General features: G+C 39.4%; 1 protein-coding gene across 1 annotated transcript in view; it reads right to left on the reverse strand.

Annotated features, from left to right (window-relative positions):
• The window catches only part of WWC1 (WW and C2 domain containing 1), a 242,725-nt gene extending 224,789 nt beyond the window's left edge, over window positions 1–17,936 (reverse strand). The window contains exon 1 of the mRNA XM_075601891.1: window positions 16,685–17,936. Coding sequence (XP_075458006.1) covers window positions 16,685–16,803 — 119 coding nt within the window. The 5' untranslated portion in view covers window positions 16,804–17,936. The remainder of the gene's footprint in view (window positions 1–16,684) is intronic.
• Between the last annotated feature and the right edge of the window lie 1,553 nt (window positions 17,937–19,489).

Below are 19,489 nucleotides of genomic sequence, written 5' to 3' on the forward strand. Positions count from 1 at the left end.
CCTTTGCCCAAATCATACCAACACATTGTGAGCGCGATGTATATATTTTAAATGTTTTGCATGTTTATTAAAATTTGTTATATGTTCATGCCTGAGCTGATGTCCATAAAAGAGAGGTGAGCCCAGCGGAGCCCAGCAGTTACTACATTCGTTTTCCTCCAAGATAAAAGTGGACCAAGTATTACTCTCCTCTGCCTGATTTTGACATCAATTCTGTAAGTAGATCACGACAGCAGGACTCTCACATCTTACAGATTACACTATGTTCTGTTTTTATCTCTCCTTTGCGCAGTAGGTTTGTTCTTCCAAGTCTACTATTTTCTCTCCGGGTGGGAGCTCCAAACCAGCTGCATGGAGAGTAATAGTTATATAATCCAGTCAAGTATTATTGTTTGTTATTAACTGTTCTTGATATTTGCGCAGTTTTTTTTCTCTTATTATTAGTTATAATCAAAATTATTTGATTTGCCTAGTGATTTATATAGCAGAATTCATAATTGGCATAGAAAAGAAACAGAAATGGTCAGTGGAGAACAACAGTTACGTCGTAAAGACTGGTGTGGTTATGTATCTTTAGCTGGATATGACTTACAGAATGAAGTAGACACAGAATTCCAGATACGGGCTGCACTGAGGATTGGATTTATATATTTCATAGCAAGCACATAGAACTGGTTCACATGTTACTTTAGTGCAGTGTTTTTCAACCAGGGTTCTCAGGGAGCCTTGGGTTCTGCGGGCATCCCTAAAGGGTTCTCTGCAATTTTCAGATCATTGCACTCACACACATATCCTCCTCTCCCTGCATCAGAAGCTATCTGATTGGTTTATAGCCTGTCACATGGTGAGACCGTCGCTGTAAAAATCAAATTCTACTGACTAGAGATTTAGGTCACTCCATCGCGCCGTCACGCCTACTGTAAGCGCATGCGACGGATTCAATGCATTTGTTTTGACGCCGGCACTATAAGCGCAGCCTTACTTTTGCAAGGAAATATTAATTGAATCAATTAAGATTGAAACTGTATCTTTAAACACTAAACATTGATAAAATCAGCCTACAAAGTACAAGGAAGATACACAGTTACTGTTCTGCGAATAAAATATCTCCTGTGCATCTCTGTGAACTTGAAGGAGATAATAGATAATAATCTCACTATGACCAACATTTTTTAGACTTAGCACAGCAAAAGAGCACTACAATACAAGTGCTGTGTTCCTAACCCTGTCTGCTTATTAAGGATTTCTTTCATGGTAACGCAGGGATACCCTACCAGGTGTCCTCCACGTTAACAATAAATACTGAGTACCATAATGAGTACCTATATTTGTGTGTAGAAATAGTTCTTACATGTAAATTACGTTGCTGCTTCTATTTTAATAATCACTAAGTACAATTTACATTTTATTTATTCACCAATTTGCATTTCATTTGATTTGAGTGCAGTCAAAAAAGGGTTTTTTTCTATGGCCTTTGCAATTTTGTTTACAAGTTATTGTCTCCTTTTAAATGCACCTTATCACACCTTATATTTACAATTATTTTGGCTGAAGTAAGAGCTTTCTATCCTCCCTCCCCCATCCTTTGCCTAAAAGATTAAGTAAGAAGAAAAAATGAGGGCCTCATTGAGCTCAAAAGCAGACATGTACTTTATTATAGAGGTACAAAAAATGGAAGAATAAGTGGATTAGGCTACATTGTTAACAAGATTATAAGGTTTAGCAAAATCCGGGGTTTCTGAGTCCAGACCGGGATTTTGCTCTAGCTTGCTCTCTGTGGCAGGATCCTCCATTTTTGCTCCTGGCAACTTCCTTTAAAAGGACTTCCCTGTAAGCAGGAAGTTGCCGCGCAAAGTTTCAGTTTATGCTAAGTACATGCAGCACACTTACCTTTTGTCTTCCTCATTACCAAACCTGGCTACATACCTCGACCACCTATGTCTTCTGCCTGCCTCGACCTCTGCATTCTCACCGACTACGCAATTCTGCTGCCAGCCCTGACCTTCGGCTTACGACTCACTACTCTATCAGGACTCTGTCCCTCGGCTCAGGTCGGTTCTGTCATATTCCTACCTCAGCCCTGCGGGTCTGTTTCCTGCATGAGACGAGCATTGTTACAAAGAGATGGAGAAAAATATAGTGGAGTATGAAAACTCATATGAAAGAGCAGCAAGATTTGTCATTCAGTTGACAAAGATACAGGCTTCAAGTGTCCAGAATCCAAGTGTATGCTCCAACATCAAGTCACACATACAATGAAGTGGAAGACTTCTAACATGAACTTAACCAACAAAGGAAATTGTCACTTTTAGTTTGCTACAAATTGCCTCTGAATGCGAAGATGGAAAGAAGAAAACTGATTAAAAACAAGACAAAAAAACAACATCAAGAACCTCAACAATAACGATAGAGAATTTCAACTGAAACTGAAAAATCACTTCGGCTACAGTAGCTCGAAATGCATGGGGACACTTTAACAAAACAATCTATACTAGTCATAAAGCTATTAAGAAGTAGAACTAGTGTGATAAACTTAAACCCATTCAAAACACTCCCACAAAATACTACACGTACAAGAACCAGATATCTTCGGAATGCTACAGCACAGATAAGAAAAGGAAAAATGACTGCAGAAAAAAATTTATTGCAAAAATGTGTATATGATTTCATGTTTTTTTAGGAATGTAACGTCTGGTAACGCCTATGAGGTTTGGAGATGCAAAAATATAATGTTTGAAACGTCCTATTAACAGATAAAAGTTGGATTTCTATATGTAACCTACTTTATCTCTGGTCACTTCTACTATTGAAATGTAACCACTGTTTTTCCTGTTATGTAACCTCCTTTCAAAAGACAGTTTTATTGCATTCTATTGGTATATTGTTGTTACTGTGATTTTAACAGCTTTCAGTTAACTACTGTAAACTACTGTAGCATTGTTAATGAACTGCTCCTTTAAACTGCACTACCAACATTTTTTTTTAGCATTATGATAATCCCAGTTTATGTAGAAAGATATTTTTAAAAACATGTAAAGTGTTCCAAAGGTTTCCTTAGTAAGGGCAGTCTCTCCTTGATGAAAGTGAACCAACGATAGTAGCATATTTAATAAGTTAATGTTTATGATCCAGCCTTTATTTGTTTCCTACAGAAATCAGACAAATATATGTGTTAATCATTTTTTTTAACAACTTCATGGTAAACAAATCCTCGAGAGTTTTAAATAAAATCTTAATTTAAGGTTTTTTGGTGATAAGACTGTTTGTACATTCTCAAACCTACAGGTAGTAAAGTCACAATGGAGGAGGACGGAGTAGATATATTTTATTGGACCAACAGATAGTTGATAAGTTACACATTTTTGAACCATACTCAGTGGTGTAAGGAAGTCGCCTAGAATTTTTGTTTTGTGACCTACTACATGGGCATATCTATAATATATATATATATTGCATGTGCGTGCGTGCATCTGATGTGTTTATTTGGTCTGTTATCATGTGTGTTTCTGATGTGTGTACAGTACATATGTATCGGGTGTGCTTATTTATTGTGCGTGTGCATGTGTACGGAGCTTGTTTATTCTATGGTGTGTACGTGTGTATGGTGTGTGTAGTGTGCATCTATGTTTGGTGTGTCGGCTGCCTGTTGGTTGGTTGGGCTTGCCCACTGTGCTAAAATTTGCCAGCCAGCCCCTCCAACAATAACTCATATGCCTGCACTTTCATTGGATTTTGTCTAAGGTCCCATTCTTGCCCTTCAATTTTCCAGCAATCACACTCTTCATTTAACCCAGTCTTGAAGTAAACCCGCTTGGAAGGAGAAAGCACTTCTTGTTCAGTGCTAATGACACACTCGCTTGGGGTCAGAAGAAAAGACAGCCACTGCATGTGCATAGTGAATACATCTGCCATGCCCATCTGCAGTGGATTACGGAGACTCATAGCATAGGCCACTAATGGATATAAGGTTTCCTAGGTGACATCAGAATGGGTAGAACAGCTCCTACACAAGGTTGTAGTTCGTACAATGCAGAGGTCATAAAAACCATAGGGACTTTTATCAAAACACATTGTTCTTTTAACAATCCCATAGGCATTCTATAATATAAATAAATCATAGAAAGGTTCCTAGCAGAGCTGTTTTCCGGCACTATCAAAAACAACAGGGTCGTGGTTGAGGCTACCAAATGGTTTCGGATCATTCAAAGAGGCTGGGCCAGTGTATCTTTAATCATTAAAGACATTTTCAGTTTGATTGCATGTACTGAGATGAATCAAGCATGCATCCAAATCACTTTAAGTGCCCTCAAGCTTTGTAAGATAAATTGCTTGTGACATGATCTGAGTTTTTGTTTAACACTAAGCTTCTGAAAATCGTGCTGTAGATAATATTTGTATTCAGTTATTATGAAAAGCATTACACATGGAGCTGGAAGTAAGGAAGGAACACACACTGTTGTCGATTACAGTACACTGTTAATGCGTGCGTGCCATCATTTTAATTAGATCTGCGAAGACATTCTGTTAAAATATAAAACAGAGGGGGGGGGGGGGAACTAAAAAATATGAACAAAAAGTCGAGGTTAATAGAACCTCTCAGATTTCTAAAAAGCAAACTATTTTCAATCAAATGGAAAACCATTGCATACTTTGGGGTTATAAATCTACAACAAATGGCTGTTATACAGTAATTTACAACATGTGGCTGAATATCACTATACTGTACCAAGATCATATATGTTGTATTTATTTCAGATTTTGACTATTTGCAGTGTGATTAAACTAAACCAATACACTTAGTAATAAATAGATAAGGAAGGAGTCGCTTGTTTTTGGGGAAAAAAAATAATTAATAAATTCTGGTGGTTTTTGCTGTCACTGAGAAAATGACATACTGATGCGGCCGGGCTGAGTCTAATTGTCGCCGGGTGCCTAGCGGGCTAGCCGCGGGTCTGTTCTCCGTTTAGAAACGGAGTTTCCCGCGCGGCGGCCGCTTCAATAGATAAGCGCTAATGGCGCTTACTATTGAAAGCACCCGAGGCGCGGGAAAAACGGCCGGTTTTCAGCCGAAGACAGCCGCGCGGCCGCCCGCACTATTTTTAAACTGCGGGGGCAGCTGCATTAGATTCAGCTCGGCTGCAACAGTAGAACAGGGAGCATTCTGGAATGCATTACAAAAATGTTCAAACCTACATTTAATTTGTATTTATAAATGTATTGACCCACTGTATTGGAATGCTACCTGATTTCGCAAAAAACGTACAACATTATTTAAGTAATAATCCCCGAAGAACAGGGCATTACTGGCCAATAATGCCTTGGCTGGAAGAGTTGAAGGCCTGTTCTGAGGGGATTATTACTATTATAGGCTAAATGTAACTACAAACTAAAAAAAATAAAAAACAGATAAAAATGACCTTAGCAAAAGCTATGCAAGTGGTGGAAGAAATATTACTTTGTTGCAAGTAACAAAGTTACTATTTGGGACCCGCCAGCTAACAGCAATAGCGGGGGAGGGAGGGGGGAGAGTGAGAGAGTCTACATGTGCTGTGTGAAAGAGCCTGCATGTGCTGTGTGTGAGAGCCTGCATGTGCTGTGTGAGAGAGCCTGTGTGAGCGTGCCTGCATGTGATGTGCGAGAGAGCCTGTGTTGCCGTGCTGTGAGAGGAGAGGAACAGAGATGCCACGCTCCCCCTGCATCTCTGAAAGGTGAATTGGCAGGGAGCCAAAAATTCCGGGCATTACTGAATGAATAATGCCCGGAAAATCAGAGGGCAGGGATTTCAGTAATTTACTGCTTTAGCCTATAATAACAGTTAATACTATAAATATGAAGTAACAAAATGATTTATTTAATTATGTAATAATAAATAACCTATAAATAATGAAGTAGCAAATAAATAACATTATTTGAAGTTCCTTTCTAATCGTTAATAAAAAATACATTTGTTTTAGAATCCAAAAAAGATGTAAATTAGGATATATTTTATGGGACCAACATTACAGTTCTTAAAGTTGCAGACAAGCAATATCCTACATGTATTGTTTTTAGTTTTTTTTTAAATCAGTTCTGTACTATGAGAAAATACTTGTAGCATTTTTTAATGTATTATGATGTAACAAGCATTTTTTGTTTCTATAGCAACCATTTACAAAGTCACATCCCCTTCCTCTTCTGAAACAAGCTCTGGCACACCAATTTTTGAGCCGTGCCAACTCTCTAGCAGTCCATCAATTGTATCTAGTGAATGCCTGGTCACATGATCTTCCCCACAGCACTTTGCATCTTTGGTCCTCTTCAGCTGCACTGACAGCCATTTAATGAACTTAGCTAATTACCTCTCATTGTGTAGATTGTATTGATGCACATATTAAAGAAAGAAAATATAAATAAAAAACGGCAGCTTGGACTGCTGCTTTAACTAGCGTAACGTTACTTCCCCAATTGTATCTAGTGACTGTCTGGTTACATGATCTTCCCCACAAAACTTTGCATCTTTGGTCATCTTCTGCTGCACTGACAGCCATTTAGTGAACCCCTGAGCCGAATCTTCGCCGATCGATCACAGGAGAATGGATTAATCGGCAACTTAGCTAATTACTTATCAATGTGTGGACTGTATTGATGCCCATATTAAAGGGGGGGGGAGAGGCAGCTTGGAATGCTGCTTTAATAGATGAGTGTGCCGAGCTTTCACCATCTAACAGATGTTCTATGATGTCAGTCCCCTAAAATGTATCACAACCAACAACAAATCTACTTCTTGAATCAAAGAGTATTTAATCATTTTTAATAAACCTAGCCTTCTTTTCTTCCTCAGTTTTGCACCCCAGACAATTGACTATCTTAATGTTACAGTACTTAATGTACTTAGACCTTAAGCCAGGGACAGAAAATCCCAGGCGAACCTAACTTCTCTATCCTGGAGCCTGGCTCTGTGAGTGCTGACTGACCTGCCACCTCCGCGACCGGCAACGCGCTCAATAATGCTCTACAAATGCGAGCTCAAAGCATGTCAGGGAGCGCAGATGCCGGCCGCGGAGCTGACTGACCAGTGAGGCGCTGCTGAGACTGGACAGGGGAGCAGCCAGGGGAGTGAGACGCACTTCTCCTGGACCATATCCCTTAAGTTAACTTGTGGCAGGGTGAGAGGGGGGAAGGGGAACTTCTGGCTGAGGGAGAGGGGGGGAGGAAGGGAGAGGGGGGAGGAAGGGCGAGGGAAAGTGCTCCGGGTGCTTAGTGTGGCCGGGGAGAGGAGTTTGTGTGTGTCTGTGTGTGTGTGTGTGTGTGTGTGTGCAGGGCCGCTGACAGAGGGGACAGCTGGGACTACTGTCCCGGGCCCGGTGAGTAAAGGGGCCTGGGCCCCTTACCAGCCACACTAACATAATGTGTCCTGATGCACAGAGGGGACCTGCAAAGACGGTGTCTCTGGAGGTGCCTGACTGAGGCAGAATGCTGTAGACCAGAGGGAGGGAGGCTCCCCAGACAGGCACCTCCAGCAGGCTTCTCTGCATGCCCCCTCCACAGGCCTATAAAAGGCCCCAATAATCTTCCAAGACAGAAGATAGGGTCCTTTCTGCTGAACACGTTCCCATCCATAGCATGCAGCGTACTAAAGGTGAAGTCATGTTATATAGAGGGTCACAGTTCTCATCAAATACAATTTAGATATCGTGATGGTATCTCTGTTTAGACAAAATCTTAGAAGGTGTATGTCTAAATTGGACGTTTGGCAGATAATTTATGATGGGTTATGCTGTTTTTTTGCCCATAACAAGAAGGCATCTACATTACCTGTAAGACTTGATTATTTCCTATCTCTCTCCCTCATCCATCCTCTCCCAATGACATCAATATACAGCAGATACATAGTTACATCGTAGATGAGGTTGAAAAAAGACATATGTCCATTAAGTTCAACATATGCTAAATTTAGACGACAGATACTTATGCTATATTTGTATTTACAGTATTTTTATCCAGAGGAAGGTCAACATAAAACCCAAGTAAAACATTATCAAATGACGACTCATATGGGTAAACAATATATTCCTTCCTGACTCCAGTAATGGCGATCAGATTTCTCCCAGGATCAACAGCCTTCCCATGTTTACTTATTTATTATATCCCTGTATACCTTTCTGTTCTACAAAGATGCTGTACCAGGGACTTATAACTGTTTGAGGGAAACTGCCTCTAAATCCAGCAGTGTGCTGGTTAATTGCACACAGACAATCAACCAGACTTCACCTGGCTGATTAGGACTTTTAGAAAAAGCCTGATCTGAGAAACAGGAAAGGGATTCCTTAGCTCACAAGGAAGCTGACACAAGGAAAAGGAGGGCTGTGTTCTGGGAGCAAGGCAAAAGGGGACCAGGCCGCTATGCCTGGACCCTCAAGCAGACAACTATCTGGATACCACTGACCTGAAGAGCCACCTGCGTTAAGGTATCGCTGAGACTTTGGGGGTGATAAGTTGGTAACGGGCTCCCCCCCCCCCCCTGACCCCCTTCCCCCCAGTCTTGCAGAGAGGAACTGGGGAAGTAAGTTAGCCCTTATACAGGTATAGGTGTTTATTGTTTTATGTATATTTTTGTTTGCTGTATTATTTATAGAACAGGCAATAAAGCCTTATTTTAATTTCACCTTAAAACCGGTCTCCATTGCATACCTCTGCACACATCTCTTACAGATGCCCAACCTTGTTTTGAAGATATCTATTGTATCTGCCATCACAGTCTCCATGAGTAATGAATTCTACATTTTAACTGCCCTTACTGTAAAGAACCCTTTCCTTTGTTGCTGGTGAAATCTCCTTTCCTCCAACCTTAAGGGATGACCTCATGTCATTTATATTGCACTTGGGATGAATAGTTCTTTTGAAAGCTCCATGTATTGACCCCAAATATATTTGTATATAGTTATCATATCCCCTCTTAGACGCCTCTTTTGTAATGTAAACAAATATAAATTAGCCAGCCTCTCCTCATATCTCAGATTATGCACCCCCTTTATTAATGTGGTGTCTCTTCTCTGCACATGGGCAGGCATAATATATAATCACCTCAAGCAGATCTCCTAGGAGTAAGGACAACATGAGAATCATATCATTTATGATAGTTTCACCTGAAGCGCTGCTACTTTTAACATTATTCTGGGATGCACATCCTGTATATATCAAAACAGTGCAATCCATTATAACATACAGTATTTATGTATTATCTTCATCTTGTAAAAGGGGAAGTGCAGCAGCTTCCCAGCACCGAAGGTTTGTCTGGATTTCCTCTGAATAAGCAGAAAGAAAAAGCTGACATGACTTATTGCATTGGCCTCTCTCTTTCACCACATTACTACAGGAGAAGCCCTGAATTCAATCCTATACCCCCAGCAGACAGACTATGTGATGGACACTGCACACATACCAGAGAAGGCTATGCCAAGAATGCACAAATCCTTCTGCAAAGGCTTAAAGCTGGACTAATCATTTATCCTCAAGATAAAAAGAAAACATAGTTAACCATTTCTCAACCTAGTACACTGCTGACGCAGCAAACTACAACAGCAATACTCAAATTCAGGACACAGGGAAATGAAAATGCTGCAATACAAATTAATTCTAAGTATGACCACATTAGGTACATTAAGTGTGGACAGTGGTGTTTTGGTTCCAAAAATGTCACCGATGTTACTTTTGGGTTTGTCAAAAATTATGGGGGAAAAAATCTAAATAAGTAGAATTTTATTTAACATTTTTGGGGAAATGTTGATATATATATATATATATATATATATATATATATAATTAGAGAAAAAGAGAAAAGAAGCGCCCGATCCTTGTGTAAAATCAGATGAACAAAGTTTTAATATCTCATGGACAAGACAAATGCACACTTACAATTTGTCTGATAAAATAAAGCATGTTATGGGACCTGCCCATGCACCAACTGAGGACTCCTCGGTCTCTTCTTTGTGTGTGAGTGTCAGTATTGGCTCCAAAAAGGATGTTGCTGTCAGCTGCTGTCTCCAGGGGAGTAATCCTTAGTGTTTGTGAGCACTCAATCTCCACATGCAGCTGCCATTTAGCCTTTCTTCTCACACTTGAAACCGGAAAAAAATCTTCAGGCAAGTCCTTGCCTCCTCACGCTGGTGCTGAGAGCTGCCCTGTCACTGTAGGCTCACTGCCAGATATCCCTACGCGTTTCTTCCGACTCTGCGGATTTCATCAGGGGATCAGGGGATATATATATATAATTTGAGGATTTGGGTTCTGTTTTTTTGCTTGGATTTCGTTCAAATTAGTTTCCGAGTTTGACTCGGAAATCCAAACAAACTTCGAATTTGCACAGTTCGGATTTCGAACCTGCAAGCCTGCTCATACTTTAGACCACATGCTTCCAGTTTCTTCTACTTAAAGCTGCAGTTCAGTCTTTTTTTTTTTTTTTAAATTTTTTTTTTTACTTTAATAGTTTCATGTGTGCAGTCTCTAATTACCTAAAGAACTGTATAGCTGCAGGTCAATTCGTTCTCCATGTATTGATCGGCGAAATTTGGTGACATCATTAGTGAAGGGATCTGTTTTTCTTCTGCTTCTTTCTCTCAGTGGAAGCTCATGAATATTCATGAGCACTCCTGCACTGACATGTGCTAGAGGGAGGGCAGGGCTGACAAAGGGGTGTGCCAGGGCTTGTGACAGGACATGAAGGGGCAGTGCCTTAGCAAATGGTTGTTAAAATAGAATACAAGAAAATTGGTCTTTCAAAGTTGTTTTATTTAAAACAGAAAATGCTAAAATTATTTTTTCTTACTACAGAACTGATTTATTAAAAAAAAACACACATGCAGGATATTGACTGAACTGCAGCTTTAAATACAATGTTTTATTAGGCTCATTCAGAAGCTATAACTGCTCAACCTTATGCCCTGTAATCCTTATCAAGCACAATTTGACTAGTATAAGAAAGTAAAACATTTCAAGGCAGTTTGATGCTTTGCAGATTTGGGTTTCTTTAGAGCATTAATTTATACTCTTTGGCCTGAAAGTATATATATTTTTTTAGGCATTTGAAACTACTGGTTCCAATCTACTAAACACATTTGGTGGGGGGGGGGGGGGGGGAGGAGGGGGCAGTGGTCTAGTGCTACTGTTTTTAAATCTGATTAACCCACCATATCCTGTATCACTATTGGTAATAAAGGTATAATTTTCTATTTTGCTAATTAAATACCAGATCTTCCTACCTTATACTGTACTGTTTATACCACAGGCAAGTGATGTGTATATTAAGCACCAGAGAAAGTGAGCATTAACATGATGATGCACCAACTGTAGTACATCATCGGGGCACTGAAATGGTTAGGCCTCTAAATACTGGGTAAAACAGCACGCTTAAAGAGATCCATTTTGAAATTAATAAGAAGCCAAAAATTGATGCACTATGAGTGCTCATTTGCATGTCATTATCCAGAATCCCTGGCTGCAGGAGAAGCACTGGAGGCTGTGTGATTATGAGGGTAGGCAGGTTTGCGGATCTGTATGAGACATGTCAACGATCTCATGTGTTCTTTATCATTACTGTACTCTGTGGTGGGTGAGGGGGGTTGTCACTTTTTAATTCACCATAACTTGTTTATCTCCTGATATTTTCTTCAAGTACAGGGTGCTGCGAGAGGCTTGAACTAGCATTATAACTACAAAGTACTATGTTCATTGACAAGGCAGATTCTGCTGTTCCCAACATGCAATACCCATTCATCTGATTACCTGATCAGCATCAAATATAGTTAATGTTATTTCAATAAATATATTGGTATTTAAATAAAGTTACAACACTCAAACTTGTCGTTCTTAATTTTAGAAAGACTAGACATAATGGTTTTGTTACCTTTTGGCTGTATTAAAGTATATTTAATGCAAAGAACTATAACTAGCCTTTTATACAGTACATAGTTCAGTGTGGTTTATCATGCTTCTCTCCATACTGAATGTCTATGTTTGGTTAGTGCTGTTTATTGTGTCTATTGCCTTAATGTCGTGTTATAAGCAGTGTTCGACAAACCTATACATTTGCTCGCCCCGGGCGAGTGGATTTAACATCGTGGCGAGCTCCTATTGGCCCAAGCAGCATACGTTTGGTACTAGGTGGCGAGTAGATTTTTTTGTGTGGCGAGTAGATTTTTTGGTGATTTGTCAACCACTGGTTATAAGTATATAAATACTTTTTTAAATAGGTAAACTGGTGTGGGCTCAGAAAGGCTTTCACCTTAGTCCTCCTGAATCTGCGACACATTAGGGGCCTTATTCTGTATACGCCAAAGAGGCCATTCAGGCAGTTTTCAGCCAAAGATACCTATTAAAGTCTATGGGGATGTTCGCCAAAAATATCCTGAATGGCGCATCGGCGTATTTTAATTATCCCTAACTCTTAATGATGAACAAAGACCAGAAGGTGAGAGGAGCACACCAGGATACCTGCATGTCATCTACATGTCCCCAAGAACACGTAAGAAACGTTATGCATTGTTTTAAGACACCAAAATCCATCATGGTTTTCAGATAGAGTATCTTGACCCATGAAACTGTCACAGTATTTGCACTGACAAAATACTGCTGTTTGTTTGCTTGTGTGGGTAGATTGCATGCTGCTTTCCTAAAGGAGTGGCCCCCGGTGAAACTGCTGGAACAGTTTGACCATTCATTCCCGGGGCAGTGGGACAGCCCTGTTGTACAATATTTCTCATACTCGGTCACTAAGTCAAACATCAATAACGTGCTCTTTCTAAAAGATATTGTTTAGGTGCATGTTTACCAATTACTTTTGCCAGTATCAAGTACAATTAACCAAAATAAAATTAATTACGGTAAACAAAACATCACTAACAGAATCAAAACTGGTACAGTATATGTCATCTTTTTTTTTACTGTGACCCTCAGAATGCCGTAAAAACACCAAATTAATAAAGGAGATGGAAGACTATCCATAATAAGATTGCTCATTGTGGAATAAAGATTGGTAAAGTAGGGTATTATTATTATTAACAAATGTATTAATACTCAATACTGTATAAAGATGCTGAAAGGATTGGTTTTTTTACTCCCAAGGGATGTCATATCAATGCATAATCTCTCCCTGGGGTGGGAAGGATGAAGATTTCACCAGCAACAATGGAAAATATTCTTTACACTCAAGGCAGTTATAATGTGGAATTACCTACATGTAATGACTGAGACGACAGATATACTGGATATGTTTAAGAAGAGATTAAGGCAGGGGTGGAAAAAAATATATAAAATACTTAGGAATCAGACAGATTTTTTTAGGAGCCAGTGTCTGTTATGTGGCTTGGGAGGGCCCTTCCGGATGACCTATCAGTCACCACCGCAGCCAATCATAGCGCACCCAAAGTGGCTTTGCGTTCGCACTATGAGAGAATGCTGGGAGCGCTGTTGCCAGTCCTGGCGGCCACTGACAGGTCAGTCAAAGCTGCATACAGCACAGGTGCCAGGGGTTACATTTTAGGTGACCAGGCGCCTGTGAGTTTTCCATCCCTGGATTAAAGGATCTATTCACTAAATATGATAGCCATTATCATTTGTTAATTGCCATTCATCCAAGTAGTAATTGATCAATAATGCCATCTCACTTTGGTCTGTAGAGCCCTACATCTCTAGACAATCTTTAGAAAGGGACGATATCAAGAGAAATGATAAGGGCATAATTATATTTTTTGCCCTCCTCTGGATCGGTATTAATAGTGTTTTAGAGTAATGCATTAATGGAAATGTCTTTATAAATCCTCACATGCTATGTTACTACAGGTCTCTCTGACAGGTAAAGGTGTTGTAGAAATCCTAAAATGTTATACTTTATGTAAAACCCACTAGTCCCCTGAGCAAACTGTAAACACTGTTTATTTAAAAATGTAATCTAATTTTAAAGTTGATCATGTTGAATAATTTTATTTTGATAGGTGGAAATAAATAGCAAACGTTACTCCTATTTGATTTAGACTTTGGGAACATTTATGAGATACCACGATAAAGCCAGGACAGATGAAAGTGGCACAATTTACAATATTTTCACGGTGTGGCTACTTACAGTATGTAGCAGATTTACATTGGATTTCATTGACTTACAGCAATTCTGTCACTTTATACACTCAAATTCTTCAAATCAGATGCATGCCTAAAACAGCACAGCCAATAGGCAACTGTGACACTTGGCAAACGATGACGGCAGAACGTTTGGGTTAAAGCTAGAACACACTAGATAGCTGCACCACTTCCATTAACAATATCACTGCCAGAATGTCCGTAGCAGCAGAGTGCCATGGACAGTCTGGCTTTGGGGCCCTGTCATCTGGAATAAGGAAATCAACCCTAGACCCAAGCAAAAATGATATAATGATATATAGTGAATGTCCTAAGTGCTATCACCGTGCATACTGGCCCCTGTGACATTCAATGAACATTGTACAGTAAGTGTACTATAAATGGTAACAAGAAGACTGACAGAGCAAAAACTTGGGTAATTAGAACGTAAAATCTTTGGAAACCCTTCTCGCAATGTTTGTTATCGGATGCACTTAATAACTCAGTTTTGCACTACATTCCCCTATATTACTGTGTATCTTATATACAATCCATATAAAGTGCATATCAAGGGCCACCTACAGGTCAGGTATTCAGGATATCCCTGCTTCAGCACAGGTGACTCAATGATAATGACTGAGCTACCTGTGCTGCAGCAGGGATATCCTGAAAAGCTGCCCTTGAGGACTGGAGTTGGCCAACCCTGACCTAGAGCAAATAATACACTAAACCATAACCCCTTAAGTGCCACGGGGGTCTGCAACGCATTGCATTCAAATCAGTTTCCCAGTCAAAAGAAACTGGGTTTATTTGCTAAGAACTTGTCCGATAGCTTCTAATATGAATCTCAAGCAGAGCATGCAAATTACTTTTTCATGTTGTATCATCCCTTCTTCTGTGCTAGGAATGGTAACAGAAGCCAGTAAAACAAAAGTTACTGTAGATACGTGGAAGGAATAATAATATAATTCTTAGTTTCATCAACTCCTTCGGTATTTAGTGTAAGGCTCTTTTTGTTAGTTAATCTGAGCTGATTGATCTATGCCCTGTACATGTAGCTGCCCCTTTTATCATCTTCCATACTGTACCAGAAGTCAAAAGAAAAATGGGAAACGCAAATCATTATAATTACAATTATTATTGGCTGAGAGATTATTACTTTGAAACAAAACAAACTAGTGATATAGAGTTAACCAGACAATTACAGTGATTCATTTCTAGATAGATTTGTATGTGTATAGTATTGTTGCAAATGTTGGCAGTGCTGATATAATATAACATCTAAGCATTGCTATTAAATTCATACAGTAAATCTGCAATAAGATGTTATATACACCATGATATGTTGATTGTACTGCACCTAAGGACAGAGGTCACATGTAAATGTTAGAGGATATTTTAAGTTAATGAATCAATGGTTAGATGTACTGTATTATTACTAGCACCACTACTAATAATAATAACAAATAATTGTTTCAATGATAGCTATTAACAATAAAAAATTGTAATAAAAGGTTATCCTTCATACATCTAAAAATGCACCAAAATGGCATTTCATTTATTAAATTTCAAGTGAAAAAAGATATTTCACCTGGTAGAAACAAAGTACAGCACTGTGCATTATTGAATGCAATATTCATTTTTAAATGCTAACTGGAATACACAATAATAATGACATTATTATATTTTTTATTAATGATTATCCTACCAATAGTACTACTGTAATGACAATAAAAAATCCTACCAATAGTACTAATAACAATAAAAAAATAATATTAATAATAGTGTTAGTTGCATTGTCAAGTAATAGAGGATATAAAATCATCTGGCACAGATAATGCAATGTAATCATTTTAACATAGGAATGGAATTTAAATGGAAAGGTAATGGCAGCAACAGTCAATGATTTGCCAGTGTGATAGACTACAGAATAACACTACTTTTTATTTGTTAGTGTACACTTCCACTTTGGTTAAAATATTGTTTTTTATATTTATTTTAAAAGGCCCTCTCCCTTACTGTCCCTGCATCACAAAAATAGAATACATTTTTTGATAATATCGTGTACAGCGCTTTACCGCATACCTTGATATTAAGCTCTACTTTTAAATGGCACTTAAACCATTGCACATAATAGTGAAAGCAAGAATAAAAACAATAATTATAGCAATAATATAATCCGTCCTATCAATAATAATACTAATAAATAATAGAAATAACTACAATAATAATAATAAATAAATTAAAATAATAATAATAATGACAATAGCAGTAGGTAATAGAAAATGACTACAATAATAGAAATAAATAATAGAAAATAACAACAATAATAGTAATAAATAATAGAAAATACCCACAATAATAATGGTAATAGCAATAAATAATTAAATATAACTGCCATAATATCAATAACATTAATATTACTAAATTATGCTCTGAAATAACAATAATCATCTGAACAAACAGCATGGCTGATACTAGTAATAATCAATCTGCCATAATTCTGAACAGCACTAATATCACAATGGTTACATTTTGAGAGGTGACAAGATAATATAATATATGCCATGGTAGAAAAATGGGAATGTCTTCTTACCTGTCTCTAGGATCTATCCAGCTAGTGGCTTTATTGGTGTGGTCAATGTAATAGACTTTTCCATCGACATCCCTGGCTTCTTCCCAGCCCTCTGGCAGAGGTAACTCCTTCCTTAGCATCTCCAGAAAGGGTGGTCTCCCCCATAAAGTTAACCAAAATGTGCTTGGAGATCAGTTTAAAAAAATAAAATAATACCCACACACAAGATCTGGTGCAGAGGAGAACAAAAAAAAGGGGCTTTTACTCCAAATGATTAGTGTCACCACCTAGGAGAAATATATAAAAAATAAAAACACCCAAACTAAGGTGATCTGAAGGAAACATCCCAAGTAGATAACATGAAAAAAATATTTTTTAGACAGATTGCAGTTGCATAGGGAGAGGAAGAGGGTGATCAACAAGTTTGCAGCGCAATCAGCCTATACAGGAGGCTCAGCAACAGATGGGTTGAGTTTCCCAGGGGTTGTCAACTGAGCTGTCCATTACTGACACAGGAGCCACGCGATCTGGGGGGGAGAATGTCGCTGTTGGTAACGAATCCTTCACCTGTTTGCCGACTCGATCGCAGAGATCCCAAGTCGTGATCCCCCGCTGTCCCCAGCTTCAATGATACTTTGCTAGCAGCAGCTCCAGAGTTTGTGCATTGCACGTGGGATCCCCCCCTTTCCTCTCTCTCTCTCTCTCTCTGGCTTTATTTCTTTTGATGTTGATCAGCAAATTAAAGCATTTCTGCCATGTGTCATCCCAGGGGAAAGCATGAAGAATCTACCCGTCAACTTGGGGGGGTCATTGCATGTGTTCCAGCTTTTCTTTATGGGTTGGATCCTCCATTTTTTTTCTTTTTTTAAAAAAAAATATCCTCCTTTAGATTCCCTGGTTTAAAAAAAAACAAAAAAAAAAAGTCTTATTTTTTTAAATCCGGTTTTAAATGTTTGATCCTATTCTTGGCATGGGGTGAAGAGTCCTAGGATGGAAGCGAACCCAGCGCTGTGTTCTAGGGTCTTCCGAGCCGGTTCCTTAAAGGGGCCGCGCCGAGTGTCTTGCCCCTTGATCTCCCTCTCGCTGTCTCTCCCTCTGTTGCTTGTTGGCTTTTCCTGTCTCTGATGCTACTGAAGCTACAGTGGTACGTCATCCAGGTGATTACTGTAATACAGGTAATAGACTTGCACCAGAAATCTCCTACTGTAAACACATGAATACCAGAGCACATGACACAGATGGCGATCTCAGGCCGCCTCCCCCTTTCTCTCTCTTTCTTTATGAGGATTGAAGCATGATCAGCACACAGCCATAGCAGCCAGTGCTCATACTGTGTAATGCCATTGTGGTATTGTCAACCGTGGAACTGGGAGATCTGGGGCAGCAGCAGCAGCAGCAGCAGCTGCTGTATAACCACACATGATAAGAGATAAAGGTGTCATAAAACAGGGGCATTATCTCGAGTTTGTTTAAAGCAGAATGCTTTAGAAATGTTTTGCATATTTTAATGACTTGTATATTTTATTAGGATATGGGATACAGAACCTAGAAAGCAATATCGTGCACTGCACACCTACATTGTTATAAATTCATATAAAAATAGACGAGAGGTTTCTGGGTGCTCCAGAGAACACAAGAAGCCACCTGTCATTTTATAGCAATTGTTAAGAAATCTCGAGACACTGTGGTTTGAAGTTATAATCCAGAAAGAATTTATTAGATTACATAAGAAGACACATGGTTCCGTCTCTAAGGGTGGCACCCTGATGAAGGCTTTTAGAGGCCAAACCGTTGGTCTTGTTATGTGGATTATGAAGTCAATTTGGAGTGCCTGGAGAAAGCTAAACAAATACAGAACGTACAGACAAAGGTTAAAAAGTGGGTCAGCTAGGTAGCTGTGTGTTAACCCTTGTCCCGTATGCAGGTTACGTGCTCACAGGTGTGCTCTACTGTCCCGGCTAAGCTCAGTCTAAAGCTTGCCGGGAGCTGGCCGGGATCGTAAGCGGGCTAGCCGCGGGTCCGTTCTCCGTTTAAAAACGGAGTTTCCCGCGCGGCGGCCGCTTCAATAGATAAGCGCTAATGACGCTTACTATTGAAAGCGCCCGAGGCGCGGGAAAACCGGTTTCGGTTGGAGACAGCCCGCGCGCCGCCCGCGCTATTTTAAAACTGCGGTGGCGGCCACATTAGAGTCAGCTCGGCCCGCCACTGTGACAGGTGACAGGAAATAGCACCGCTTAGTAAATATGGACTGTGACGGTAGGGGTAAATGTGACAGTTTTTAATAAAGGTCAACCCCGCTATTACCCCTACCTGTCAATATTACATATATATTATGGTTGTATATATATAGGTATATTTGTGTTGTATTCTGTAGCCTGGTTCCAGCACTTCAGGGACCAGGGGTTAATTTTGTTTTTGGTTGGAATGTTGCAAAGTGGTCTGTGATGCTTTGCATGTGGCTGTGTTTGTGTTGCTGTTCCCCCCACCAATTAGGGGCTGGGTCATATTGCAAGCACCTGGGGGAGGGAGACAGCTCGCCAGATGAGATAAGCTCATCTCAGTTTTAGTTTTGGAAGGGAATTCTTAAGAAGAAGAAGCTTGGTAAGAAGCTGGGAGAAACTAGGAGACGCTGCAAAGGATTTTGCTGGGAAGAAATCACAGGGTAAATCTCTTTAGGGAGATCCCTGCGCCTAGGTTTATAGGGTACCCTAGTTTCCCAGTTGCAAGTGTGCGTGTTGTTTTGCTGTAAATAGTTGTGACTATTTCTTTTTCCAATAAATTAATTTTATAAACACTGTGTTTCTATCTGGCGAATTGATCCCTGGT

This window comes from Ascaphus truei, chromosome 5, assembly GCF_040206685.1.
Source record: "Ascaphus truei isolate aAscTru1 chromosome 5, aAscTru1.hap1, whole genome shotgun sequence".
Classification (NCBI taxonomy): Eukaryota; Metazoa; Chordata; class Amphibia; order Anura; family Ascaphidae; genus Ascaphus; species Ascaphus truei.